The 14,229-nt window shown below is 39.8% G+C and overlaps 1 protein-coding gene across 23 annotated transcripts in view; it reads right to left on the bottom strand.

The window, feature by feature from the left end:
- Positions 1–14,229, bottom strand: part of ARPP21 (cAMP regulated phosphoprotein 21) — a 163,831-nt gene that overhangs the window by 75,973 nt on the left and 73,629 nt on the right. For 4 of the 23 annotated variants that reach the window (XM_069561354.1, XM_069561352.1, XM_069561358.1 and 1 more), the window contains 4 exons: positions 13,521–13,622; positions 7,269–7,306; positions 5,377–5,436; positions 1,112–1,344 (listed from right to left, as the gene is read on the bottom strand). In XM_069561354.1, the coding sequence (XP_069417455.1) occupies positions 1,112–1,344; positions 5,377–5,436; positions 7,269–7,306; positions 13,521–13,622 (433 nt within the window). The remainder of the gene's footprint in view (positions 1–1,111; positions 1,345–5,376; positions 5,437–7,268; positions 7,307–13,520; positions 13,623–14,229) is intronic. The other 19 variants (XM_069561364.1, XM_069561362.1, XM_069561371.1 and 16 more) reach the window with 13 other exon arrangements.

The following is a 14,229-nucleotide window of genomic DNA, read 5'->3' as shown; positions in this document are numbered from 1 at the left end:
GAAATGAAAACTTTCTGAGGTTCTTTTTCCTTAACTGCAAAACATTAAAAAGAAATAATAAAAATAAGCAAGAATTAGTGTTTATTGAAGGCTTATAACTTGCTAGCATGATTGGAATTTCTTTGTGTATATTAATTCTTAGTCTTTGCAATAACTTGCAATTAGGTACTATGATTAGACCTATTTCTCAAATGAGGAAACAAATAAGTTCAGTAACTTACCCCGAATCATACTATGTAAAGTGTGAAGTGTTAGTTGCTCAGTCATGTCTGACTCTTTGCAGCCCCATGGACTGTAGCCCACCAGGCTGTCTGTCCATGGGATTTCCCATGCAAGAATCCTGGAGTGGGTTGCCATTTCCTCCTCCAGGGGATCATTCCAACCCAAGAATGAAATTTGGGACAGGTTCTTTACTGCCTGAACCACATACTAAGAGTTTACCAGAGCAAGAACTGAAACAATTAATATTATAATTATCTGACAATGTAGTTTTAAAGAATAAATCATAATATTAAATGTAAAAAAATAGCTAACCTTGGTTAACTACTTGGCTTGTGCAGTTGCCTCAGTAACTGATTTTATATAAATGATCAAATTTAAAATTACAAGAGTTCACCAAGGGGAGTGAGAATAACATTCTATTATCACTTACACTTTATAGATAAGGAGACTGAAGATAAGAACTGGGTTCAATCATGAACCCCAGGCACACAACTTGTGGGAACAGTATGGTTATTTCAGTGGCAATTCCTGACTTTTTGGTTTATCCCAGTGATTAATAACATTCACCTCATCATCATAGGCTCCTCTGGCTCAGACAGTAAAGAATCCACCTGCAATGTGGGAGACCTGGGTTCGATCCCTGGGTTGGGACAATCCCTTGGAGGAGGGCATGGTAACCCACTCCAGTATTCTTGCCTGGAAAATCCCCATGGACAGAGGAGCCTGGAGGGCTACAGTCCATGGGATCACAAAGAGTCGGACACGACTGAGTGACTAAGCACAGCCCAGCACATCACCTTTAGTTTAGGGAACTCAGAGAGTGCGCTTACCACACAGCTGGGATGGAAGCCGGAAACTATCGCGGCACATAAACCCATTCAGTACTAACTACCTGCTTTGGACAGCTTCCCGGTACTTCTGCTACTGGACGTGCTGTCGGCCCTGCTCAGCACCGTGATGCCCCCGAAACTCGCCGTCTTGGTCATGGCCGGCTTGAGATTGCGGTTGGAGCTGTCGGAGTCTGTGCTGCTCCAGGCCCGCTGGTGGTCAGACCACTTGAGTTCGTTCTCGGAGCTGCTCTGCCTGCTTCCCGAGGTTCTCCCTGAGCCATCTCGGTTGCCCCTGGAGCACGGCCACCGGAAAGATGCATGGGACAACGTTAGATTCCGTGAGCAGAATGGACACCGAGCCGGGCCTTCCTTGTAAGAATCATCTAGGCAAGACCCTTCTTGTCAACCCTTCCCAGGGCACCGGCTGCCTCACAAGGGACACCACGGACACCTCACTGATGTACACACAGAATGCTCATGTTACACACAGAAAAACCAAACTGAGAAATGTCACAAAATCCCTCTGCCAGTGAAGGAACAACGAGAACAGTAGGGAACAAAATATAATTGGTAAGTTCTCCCACGCAGAGGAGAGAGGGGGGTACATTCTCTGGACCCAGATCAAAAGTGAATCGATGTTTGAGAGCAATTATGATGCTGAATGAACCTAAAAGCAACTCCCACTGAAAAAGAGTTCTGTCTTTCTTTTTAGCATTAAGTAATTGGACCACAGGAAAATGGACCACACAGTTCCAAAGAAGCCATTTACTAATTTAATCTCAAACTTCATGAGAGATATAGATCTGAATGTATTAAGGCTTTTGGCAGATGGCACAGAAATCACAGGAATTCCTCTGTTAACCTATGGTGAGAATTCTGCCCGGTGAGTGTAACCTTCATGGGCAGAGGAAAGAGCCCTTTATCCCTTTCACGTAGAAAAACTTGTGATAATAACAACAACAGTGCCAACACTACACTGACATGAAACTTTCCAAAGAGAGCAATGGAAACAACAAAATCGCTCCGTAGGTGAAATGACACATTCGTTCAAAATTCAAATAGAAAAAGACTGAATTTACTGGAAGAGATCCAATAGCCAGAAGTCAATTTTGAAGACTTGAGAGCCTTTCTAAGCAGTGTGCAAAAACTGCATGTATTTTACAGAGGAAGTTGATGAAATTTGCATTTTCATTGGTTTCCAGTTGCTTAAAGAATAACTTGGTTACCATTTTCAAAGCCTTTTCTGCAGTTGGAAATTATGGATCATCAAAATATTCTAAGAGTCTCATGGACTCATAAGTAAAGAGGACAAAAACCATGGGCAATATATATAACTGCTAATTTCATATCTCTGTGTGATATGATGTAAATCTTCATCCAAACCTCTAAGATGTGAACAGTAGCTTTATTAATATTCTTCTAAAGACAATCATAGACTGTTCAGATGCTAAAAGTACACAGATCTGACTGAAACTCTCACCTGCCACATTGCACAGAAGGCGTACAGAAAATTTCAGATTTTGCCTTAACTTTTTTCTTTCATTTCGTGAAAACTTAAGAAGGTCAATGAATCCAAGAGATAATAAAAATGAAACAGCTAGTTTGTCATTAGATTTTGCACAGTGAAGGGAGGAAATGTAACAGAAAACTCACAAAACAAAAAGCACTCAGTGCCCTGCTCTCTTCTCCCAATGTTTTCTTACAAACATCCTCTCTGTGTTCAGTACCTCCTAAACACCTAGCAAATTCAAGCAGCCCAGAGGAGCCTGAGTAGAGAAAATCTGATTATTTCCCTTTCCGTCTCCAAATTCAGCTTCAATCTTTGGTCATATAATTCTGATTAATTTGACCCACGCTTGACAAAGCCCAACTGAAGTATTATTTAGCAACAGTGAAGGTACCAGGGATGTGACAATAACCTCACTTGTTGCTAACATGGAATATTTATTATAGGAAGAGATCTGGGGTGGTCCTTAGCATACAGGATGTGTCAGAAGGCAACTCTCCATACAGGGGTGATCATCACTAATTCTGCTTCAATCCTCTCCACATCAACTCTTCACCTCCAGGGGAGGAATTCAGACTTCCTCTAAATGTCAGTATGGCTGAGACTTTCTCTGCAAAGGAGGTGTTGGCCACCATTCCTCAGAGCATTCTGGCATGTTTTGAAAACACTGGGTAGCTCTTCTAAGACTCATTTCATCCCCTGGCCAATAAGGCAACCTAAGATTTCCTTAACTTCTACCTTCACGCCACTGGCTCAGATCCACAACCCAAGTCAAGATCTGTACATTCATTTTAAAAACAGAATTTAAGATTTTGCTTTAGAGAGTTAGCATTAATGAGATTTAAAATGATGCATTTAATTTATGGTCTCTAGATACTGATACCCAGAAATTATCTGTTTTTACTGCTCTATCCATCATTCACTTTAATACTGGCAGCGTAAGGTCCAGAGTTGAACTGCCTATCTACTTGGGTGTGGGATCATAGGGATTACCTCCGAAAGTGCTTTCCCATCACTCCTAAGCCCAGTCCTGATTCCCTTCTAACTGGGAATCAGGAAGATGATGATAATGCGTTATCTGGTCATCAAAAGGCACTGGCCCTCTTGTATGTAACTGTATAGAATTTGACCCCAGAGTAGTCAAAGAGCAGGTACTCTCAGTTCTGCTTCTGTGCTGAGCAATGTAATTGATAATTTTCATTTTCCTTCATGTCTGAACATGGCTTTTTTTTTTTTTTAACAAAGTTAGGTATGATGTAGACTTTGAATTACTTTTATCAGCGTGTGGATTGCTTTGCACTAAGTCACATTCCTGAGTCTGTGCTTGGTAATTTTGGTGGGTTACAGCATCTATGTTTGTGATGGTTGACCTTAGTAGAAGGTAGTTCCGGCTAGGGACCCAGATTTGGGGCTATCTTTGCAACCCCATGTACTGTCCATGGGATTCTCCAGGCCAGAATACTGGAGTGGGTAGCCTTTCCCTTCTCCAGGGGATCTTCCCAACCCAGGGATCGAACCCAGGTCTCCCGCATTGCAGGCAGATTCCTTACCAGCTGAACCGCAAGGGAAGCCCCAAAACTAAATGCCTCTAGGGGTCAAGAATTTTATCTCTACTGGTCTCAACAAACCAAGCCATGGTGTGTGACTGCATGAGCACTGGTAAATCATAGTATTTTCCTGGGCTTTCAAGGGAAAAAAATTCAAGGCTATTTTCTTAATCTTCAAGTATGAAAATAAACTGTCTAATGATACAAGAGGAAGGTGTTAGAAATGTGGTTCAACCTAGAAAAGTAAAAGCTTAAAAAAAAATAGATCTTGTTTTTTGTTTCTGCCAGAGTGTAAAGAGAAGAAATGAAATTTTTTGATGTTGGGGTCATAAGCTCAGATTTATAGAAAAAAGATACGTTCAAAGCCCAGAATCCATTTACTTTTTTTCTTTTTTTGGTATCTTCTTCCTTCTAAGTGGTCAATAACTTTTATTGTTTGGTTTGTTTTGCCTTTCCTACAATAGAGATGAATCCTAATAGTCATGAAAACACTAGCATATTAAATATATGTGCGAGGTATTCAATATACACACACACATATATAACACAGTATATCCACTGCCCTACAATGGATGCTAGAGATACATTTAATAAAGTGATGAGAGAATGGCTATAGACCCTTTAGTTCCCTGGCACTCTCTAGCCTTGTATAAAACTTTATATATATATGTTTATATAATTATATGTATATTATATATGAAACTATATATATGTGTATTTATTATAAATACACACATTTCCCTTACCCCACACAGATCTAGATTTTATGTAATTCATTATAATTGGAGACAATCCCATATCTTTCTTTAGAAATAAAATCTGTGCTTGAAAAAATGTTGTTTGAAATATTATGATGGATAGTAGTGGCTAAAAATCAACTACTCAAATAGAGTTATCATGGATTTGTATTCCAGTATTGGGAACATATACACAATTGCAACCTGCCAGAGAAATATTAATTCAGTGTAATTTAGCAAAGTTGATTTGGGAATGTGAAGTCGGCGTGTTCCCAAAGTCAGCCCTGGAGAAAAACCCAGAGAATCAGAGGAAGAACCCTAAAAGACTGCAGACCAAACCGTGGTTTGCCGGTCCTGTGTTGTATAGGCCCTAATAAAGCTTCAACGCTAGCTCGGTAACAAGCTTTACAAAGAAATAACCAAACGTATTTTCTTTCATGAACAGAAATAGTTTACACTAATACACTTATAGTTAACATAGATTCTGGCACATAATCTGAAAACACAGTTTTAAAAAAGGAAACCATACCAACCGAAAGAGCTGTCTTTTCTTATAGGTCTCACTGCATATGTTACTGTCTTCCAAGAGCCTACTGGAAATGAAAAACATGATTTTTATGATATGAAATCTAAGGGTACTAAACGCCCTAGGTCAAAGGGATGTGAACCCACTACAGCACACCTGTCTTGCAGATCTACCCCATATGCTATGGTTTATTTGCCTGATGTTGAACTTTGCCCTCGTAAATGAATGGCATCCTGATTTGTCTGTACCCTCAGATTAAGGCACTGATGCTAGACAAGGGGGAAAGAAGGGAAGAAAAGACCGAGGGAATGGGAGAGGAGAGGAGAATCAAAGAAACTGACACAGATATGAGAGATATTTAAGTAACTGAATGTATCACCTGTGATTTTTCTCTTTGGATAATATTAAAATTATTCTGTATTTTTGGGGCATAGTGAAATATGACCTTTCAAAGGCAGGTACCCAAGAAATATATTTATTTTTGTAGAGAATCTACTCAGATTTTTGCTTCTGGGGACTGTCAAGACTTCTTAACATATGCAATGAGTATTAGTGACCAATTATATGAATATACTCCAATTGGAATATTAGGAACACAAGTGCACTAGCAGTCTTTTTATACAAAACACAAATAAATGACTAAGATTAGGGAGTAAGCAGGGAAAATGATTGGCCAGAAGACTAGGGAACGAGCGTCCTATTAAATGGAATTCTAAATGCTAATTTCATCTTCTGGCAAGGACAGAGAATTTTGGCCTCAGAATCATACCTAAGATGTTAAAACTCAGGGGTTCTTAACTTACTGTAAATACAGAATATTTGTTGAAATCTGTATGGATTTTTGAGGATGTTTTTAGGTGTCTTGTAAAGACTTGCTCATACTCTCATCCCTTTTTCTACAAGAGGTTGTTCAATTGAGGGTAGTTACTTGAAGATTTCTAACTGCTAATATGAATGATGGCATTTTTTAATCCTCTCTAATGTTCAAGTTTTCTAAGTACAGGAATTTAACCAAATAGCCTCCATTTTAATCAATTTTATAGGGGTGCCTATTACGCCAACACCTGAAATGAAATTAACTACCTCTTTTTAAATGGAAACCATATTTCCAATCCAAATTGCCCATTGTGGTGTATTTTAATGTGATCAGCACAGCTAATGTGGAATTCCTTAATTCCCCTTGAAAATATGCAATTAAATCAATGGAGCATTTTAATATCTATATCAGTTTAGAACTATTTTTAAAAGGTACGTGCTAAATTTGAAAACCTCTGCTCTTATACACAAGACTTTGTATAAATGTTTTAACTCATTCATGTCATAACCATCCCTTCCCCTACTAACACCCAGCCAGGTATACTCTACAAACTAGATCGGTTTAGATAAGTTTTCCAAGTTAGGCCTTTTATGAAAACCAGTAGATTACTTAGAATGAGAAACATAAAACAATATTATTCAAATTATTATCTGTGTAGCTACACACAATGACGGGGCACAAAAAGTGGCTGATAACACCATATACACAAGTGATTTTAGCAGCCTATTCAATAAGCCAATGAAACTGCAAGTTCCTGCCTCAACATTTATACTTTTTAACACCTGGGGAAGGTAACAGAATTATATCTTTGTTAGGACCAGAAGTTGAGACTTTAAATAAGGAAACTGTTGAAAGCTATGTTTGGAAATAACCGAGAGAACTTTTGTCCCAAATTAAATAGCTTCTGGATATGCTAAATAACATATATGTGAGCATATATATGTGTGCACGCATAGATATATGTATTTATTTATACATATATTCAAGCACACACTTATATATGGCATATATATATGAATAAACAAGACACAGATGACAGACTCTGTTCCTTTAAAGAGATGAAAAAGCAAATTTCATTTTACCTGTTTTCCACAAAGAGGTTTTCCTGGGAGCAAACTGACTGGAAAACAAACAGAAAAAAGGCATTGGATCAGATGTTCAGGATACGCTGAGGGAGCCCAAATCCTGGCCTGATTTTCAAACTACTTTTTTTTCCAAGAGGAAAAACATTAAGAAAACTGTGCAGCATTTTTAGAAGTAAAAAAAAAAAAAAAAAAGAAGAAGAAGAAAAACAAAAAGGTTAGAGTTAGAAGTGTCAACTTTGCCATTATGGTGTGTCCAGGTTTCGGAGAGATTTAGCCCAGTCAACATCAAGGTCGGAAGGAGAAGAGGGGTGTTGTGAATGAAACTGCAGCAGACGCCTGTGAGCTACAGGGCCCTGAGCTAGTGGGTTCCTCCGGGGCGGCCGAGATCCAGCCGCCACCTTGGACCAGAGGCCACATGTGGAGGAAGGCAGAGCGTGCAGGCGTGGCACCATCTGCCTGGGAGCGCTGGGAAACCACAGTCCTGCAGCTAGGACCTGGCTCCATGAACTCTCACAACATAAACACCTGACCTGCGAGACTCTCAAAACTGAAGAGATGTCCTCAACCAATGCCAGCGGAGGAGGGAGGGAGGGAGGGAGGGAGCGGTGAGAACAAAACAAAGCTAATCGGGAAAGACTATCAAACCTATCTAATACATCTTAGTTTTTCACACAGAAAAACCCAGTCACTTTCCTTTTAGCGTCCGTTCTCTAATATTCATGTCTCTGCTATCTTGAGTTTAATACACAACGTAAGATAAAATTCCATTACCATTAGGTGCTGGGGAAAGGCGGATCAAATTAAAGTTTAACAAGCAAAAAGAGAAGTCTTAACAAAATATGGTACAACAGTCGTAAAATACAACTGTGCTTAGGAACTAACATAAAGCCGTTTTCAAAGCACTAAGATTTTAACCACAAACACAGATAACATATGCTTGGATTTTCTAAATGATGAGTAAGTTCCCCTCCTAAAGGGATCAAACAGACTGAACATGCTCATTTTTAAGAGAAAATAACATAAAAATAAAGAAATAATAATGACCTTTCAATATAGAATTTTTGAATTAAAAATGCTATTAATGTAACCACCTCTCACAGAGGCTGGCAGGATGTTGGTTTCTTGCTACATTTTACCAGAGAGATCATTTCCTTCCATAAGCTGAAGGGCTAGATTTGGGCATAATGTTCTTTTCTCAGTGGTCTGAGCATTTTAATGAGGGCAGCTCTAGAATCACTTCTGTTTTAACCCCTATGTATTTAACACTTCTGAAGATGAAGTGTGCAAAAAGTTTATTTAATGAAAGGCAACCATAGCCAATTAAGCAATAGGCTTTTCAGAAAAATACTTTTTAAAGTAATTTGATATTTAATTTTATAAAGGAAAACAAATACAGATGATGTGCCCTGACATTACTCCTAGGAGGATCTCGTTAAAGACAGCTAAATATCCCATTGTTTGTACTTCCTTTAGTTGGGTTTCCCAACCAGTTAGAGTCAAGTCTAAGCCAAGTCTTGGTATATGAACAAAGTGATACTATGCCAGATATTTATGATGAATTTAATACTTGGCTATGTTTCAGCTCTTGAGATCGGAAAGAGGTCAATTACATTTAGGATGTTCTGGCTGATTCTGAATAACTGAGACTTGACTACATCTTTGAAGGAGATATCAAAGACATGCTGACCTCCTCGGACTTGTTCATCTAATAGCATTTGGTAAGGGAAGCAGCCCAAACTCTTCAAACTAAAAATTAAGGTACGTGCAAATTAAAGATGATGCTCTCTAAAAACCCATCTCCAGAGCATCTTCCTGATTTTTGTGGAAAGGTCCTAAAAAAAATCATCTCATCATCCATCTACCACACTTTTCATAAAGACAGAGACAGTTATGGGTTATGATTCAGTAACTGATGAAAATGTATGTGCGTGCATGCACACGCGTGTGTGTGTATTAAAAGAAGCATTAATAACTTACAAATTTTAATAGCAGAGAAAGATAAAATTATCACAGTAATTAAGCCCAGCATTCAGAGCTGTGAGGTATATGCATTCTCAGATATATACATAAAGGGCTTTGTTTAAAAGGAGAAAAATGTTTTTGCCTAATGGGTTATAGAATTCTCTTCCACATGCTACCCCCAAGCCAGGTGGTACCTCACACGCTCGTCATCAGCTCCCCGTGAAGAAAACCAAAGATGAAATCTTCTTTGAATCCCTATTTACATATAAATATCCTTCAGAAATTACCCCCTGGGCAAAACAGGTCCTTCTCAAATATATTGCTTTATCTACTTAACCTTCCTAAAGGAAGCAATGTTGCATAGGATTAATCATTAAATAAGTTGACATGCTTGCCAAAAGGAAAGAAGTTATATTTCAAATACTTCTGACTTCAAAGGTAGGTACACTTATTTATTATTTGAGAACTAAATTGTTGTGTGCTCTGAATTAAACATTTCAGTTCTCAAATAACAGATGAACTGGTCTTATTTCAAGATACCCAAATTCTCAAACTATATTTGAAAAGCTTTTTTCTAGAAAATCCCCAAATAAATCTGCATATTTTGATTGTGTACCTATGTACAAAAGCACACACGCACACACATACATGCATCCCTTAGCCATGAAGATACATTTGTAAACTATTCAAGAACACTTCTAATTTTAAAAGAAATTTGGATTTTGCTAAAGTATAAACAACAGGAAGTATTTTTCTATAAATGCCTATTGTAACTTCAAGTAGAAAAAATAATCCTACTTAAGTATATTGACATTTGGACCTGTTTGAACTACTCTATGACCTAATAACTGGCAAAGGAAGCTGGTTTTATTACCTCTGTTTTTAAGTTATGAGGATGTTAAATTAAAGACCAGCTTAAAAAAATTATGTCTATAACTTAATTTCCTTATGCTGGATTCCTTGCATTTGTTTTATAAATGAGTTAATATACTTACTATCTTGTGTACCTTAATAATTGGGTAGTTATGATCCTTTGGGAATCTGGAATTTATACAGATAAAGGCTCCCTAGTGGGTCTTGTCTTTCTGTTACCATATGTATTTGAGAAAGTTTATATTGCTGTTGTGCCCTTGAGTTTGTGTTTAACAGAGAATATGGTAATATCCTGTTAAATCAGGGTGGCCCCCAGGAACCCTTGCCTTGTGTGGTACCACCCATGTACAGCAGAGCTGGGCTGTGTGTCTAAAAGAATACAGCAGAAGGGAATATATGTCACTTCTAAGATCAGCTTATAGTACCATGGCTTCCATTTGGGACCCTTTTTCTTTTCCGCTCAGATAGATCACTTGCTCCAGGGAAAGCTAGTTGCCATGTTTGAAGACACCCAGCAGCGTACAGAGAGCTCCACATCACTGTGTGAGAACTGAGATCTCTAGCTTACAGCCAGCAGAGAACTGAGGGCTGGCGAGATGTGCGTGGTTCTTGGCGTGGAAGACCACGGCACCAAATCTGCAGACGACTAAAGCCCAAACTGACAGCCGCCTGGAGCCTCCTGAAAGACCATGAAACAGAATCACTCGGCTAAGCCACTCCCACATTCCTGAACCCTGCAAACTGTGAGATGAGACGTTTTTGTTTTCTTTTTTGAAGCTGCCAAATTTGGGGACCACCAGTAGTAGGTGTGACTGCATTGTGTCTACAAAAGCTATCAGACAAGCGAGAAAGACATTTTCCGCTAGGACAGTGGCTCACGGTCGCTCAAGAGTCATGAAAACTTAGAATAATATGATAAACACTAGAGAGCTTATCCTTAGAAAAATGTACATATGCTCATGAACGTAATATTTTACAGGTGATATCAAGGATTTTAGGTCATCTCTAAAGCCCTTCATGAGCACACTCTGGGTTGTTTTTGTCGAGCTCAGTCATTCAGTTGTGTCTGACTCTGCCACCCCAAGGACTGTAGCCCACCAGGCTCCTCTGTCCATGGGATTTTCCAGGCAAGAATACTGGAGTGGGTTGCAATGCTCTTCTCCAGGGGATGTTCCCAACCCAGGGATCAAACCAACATCTCTGGCATCTCCTATATTGATAGGCAGATTCTTTACCACTGAGCCACCGGAGAAGCTCTCTGAGTACAGAAAGCTAATTAAAAAAACCTACTGCCCTAGGAGATCAAGTGAAAATCAGCATCAGAAACATGCCAGTCTCCCACCTGAATTAGTAAAACCAGAAGTGGTGGCCACCAGAGAGTCTATCAAAGGTGTTTACACCTCCTCTCCCACAAGGAGAAGCAGCTACAGCATTGCAGAGAAGGCTGAAGAAATAGTTCATGGAATAAAAGGGCTGTGACAATAGCTTTGCCTTTAGGCTGTCTCACATTTAGGTCTGCTTTTACTTGTTAAAAAACAATAGTAATAATACAGCATGTGGCCACAGAGGCTTTAAACAGGAACCCTTGCCTCCAATCTTCAGCCTGGAACCCAGGTTCCTTACTCCTAAATCTCCTAAACAGGGATGTGAGGGAAATGCGCTGTGGACTAGGAGTCAGGCTGACCCCTCCTCCCTTTGATGACCTCCTACGGGCAAGAAAATACAGAAATGAAGGCTAGCAGGGCAAATGTCACTCGCATCACAGGCATGCATCAGTGATGCTAGTTGCTGTCGACTGGCACTTGAGTGTCTGGCAATGTGACAAAGAAAAAAAGCATAATGTTGTTTGTACATTATGTGGGTGACTACTCTTTGCTTTACAATGTAACAACTCATTCATAAACTATATGGCTTGCCAGAATTTTACTAAGAGGAAGAATGTGTGTCTGTGTCTGTGTGTGTATAAGAGAGAGAGAGAAAAAAGAGAATAGAGAATAAACTGTCCTTCAGAAGAGTTTCTCATTTTGAAGGTTGATAGGAATACTCTAGCTCCAGTCCAAGATAGGTTTATTACAGTATTATGACTAGAACAGAGCCTCTCATTACTGCATTCTTGTATCCAGCAAACACAAGGAAAGGTCTACCACGTGTCAGGCTGTCCTTTGCAGCATCAAGAATTCTGACCATAATTAAAAGGATTTTCTAGAATCTTCTAGAATTGTCCCTGGACGTCATTGAACAATGGCTACCTCATCTCCTTCTCTCACACTCTCCTAATTTGCAAGGTTTGGACCAGGCTGTTCAATTCAAAATTGTATTTTAATGTATCAAAAAAGGCAGAGAGGTTCTAGAGCAGATTACAGAAACCCACATGCGTGTGAAAGAAGTGCAGAGGGTCACTTCCTCTGTAGTTCATATTAAAGGATTCAGCAGAAGGTGGAAGATCAGGGAGGCTAGCTTGGGCTTAAAACCTCTGGGGATAGCAGGCCTCTTCCATGTTAAGCATGGATGCCTAGGTGTCTAGATGGCTTTTTAAGGAACAAATCATGAGAACAAATCACAGAGGAGGTCAGATGCCCATCTGACTTAGTAAAGACAGAGGTGTTGGCCACAGAGAATCTACACAAAGGTGCTCATGGCTATACCTCTGCAGAGGGAAAAACCCACAGCATTTTTCAGAGGCTGCCAAATGTGTTCATAGAAGGGAAAGCCTATGGAAACAGGTTGTCCTTTCCATTCTGTTGCATCTAAATTCAGCTTTTTTTCACCTTTTAATTTGTATGGAATTTAATCACATTTAATTTTGGCCACAGTGAGCAAAAGAATAAAAAAAAAAAATCCCAACCACATTTTCTTCATTGGGATATGAACAAAAGAAATTGTTTTCTGATCATTCCCTTGAAAAAGGGTCATGGAACAAATTTTATCTGGGGTGGGAGAAAATGGGGTGGGAGAGGGGACGAGTATCTTTATTTACCTTTGATATAATAAAGTGTCCATATTGCTAAGAATGCAGAAAATTCTGTGTGTGTATGCTCAATTGACTCTTCTCTTATTTGGGAATTCTTTCTCCTGCACAATGTTGGTCTTAGCAAGAAAACCTCGTGATATCTGTTGGCTAATATAAATATGAAGAGCTTTCTGCAAAGCTGGCAACCTCTCTCTGTATCTACGGTTCATTTTATTGACCCCAAATAGTACCTCGGTATTTGGGAACACACACAAACCTCTGGCTCCTTTTCCATCACTTCCCTGAATCAGGTCGTCTTCCAGAAGCACCTCTGGTCCGCTGCCCTTTGGCAGCTCCCTGCCTCCAGCTTCCCTCATTCCTATCAGCTTCCTGTCTGGGGAACGAGGCTGCCTTACTGCTGACTGAGGGACCGCACTCAAGAGGCAATGAAAACAACTACTCACATCATGTGCAAATATTCTCTCCCTCACTCTCTGATACTCCTCTTCTCTCTCTTCAATTGATTTACTTCGTCTGTCATCTCTAAATGGATGCATTCTGTTTTGCTGAACAGAAAAGAGAAATCAGGAGGGTTACCCAAGGTGAGCCGTTGGAAATCTGCAGTCAAGAAAAACTGTCAGCTGAGAGTAATAAATGTTCACTTAAATAAATGGGGCTTGACAAGTCTTACTCCCTCTGGTCCCCGAGGAAGTCGTGGTGGGTGATGTGTGTGGGGTGTGTGCCATGTGATGGCAGGGTGCTCCTACTTCTGGCTGTTTCCTTGTGGGATGCAAATAGCTTGGTGTTTCTGGAAGGTAAGCTCTGAATGTGCCTCAGGCATTTAGCCCGTTTGCTCTGTGATGGGTTCTATCTCCTTAGCAAAGATGTGACGCCCCAGGAAGAGGCGGAATGGTGGTGAGAAAAGAGGAAGTGGTGCGTCCAAGGTGGTCACGAGAATAAATGGCTTTGAAAACTTGCGGTCAGAGAAACAGAGCAAGAAGGGACAGAAAGGAAGCTGTGGATGCCATTTCTCTGCAGCCTAATTTGTGTTTTTATTCACTCAGTGACTTCTTCTGTGAATCGCAGCTGGGATAAAAGGAGGAACTGAATTCAAAAAGCCTGTCTGTGGATTAGGGTCAGTATCAAGGAAACTAACAATTCAAAGAACCCAGC

Source organism: Ovis canadensis, chromosome 19 (assembly GCF_042477335.2).
Source record: "Ovis canadensis isolate MfBH-ARS-UI-01 breed Bighorn chromosome 19, ARS-UI_OviCan_v2, whole genome shotgun sequence".
Classification (NCBI taxonomy): Eukaryota; Metazoa; Chordata; class Mammalia; order Artiodactyla; family Bovidae; genus Ovis; species Ovis canadensis.
The sequence above is the reverse complement of the archived record's forward strand: the minus strand, read 5'-3'. Positions and strand labels throughout refer to the sequence as shown.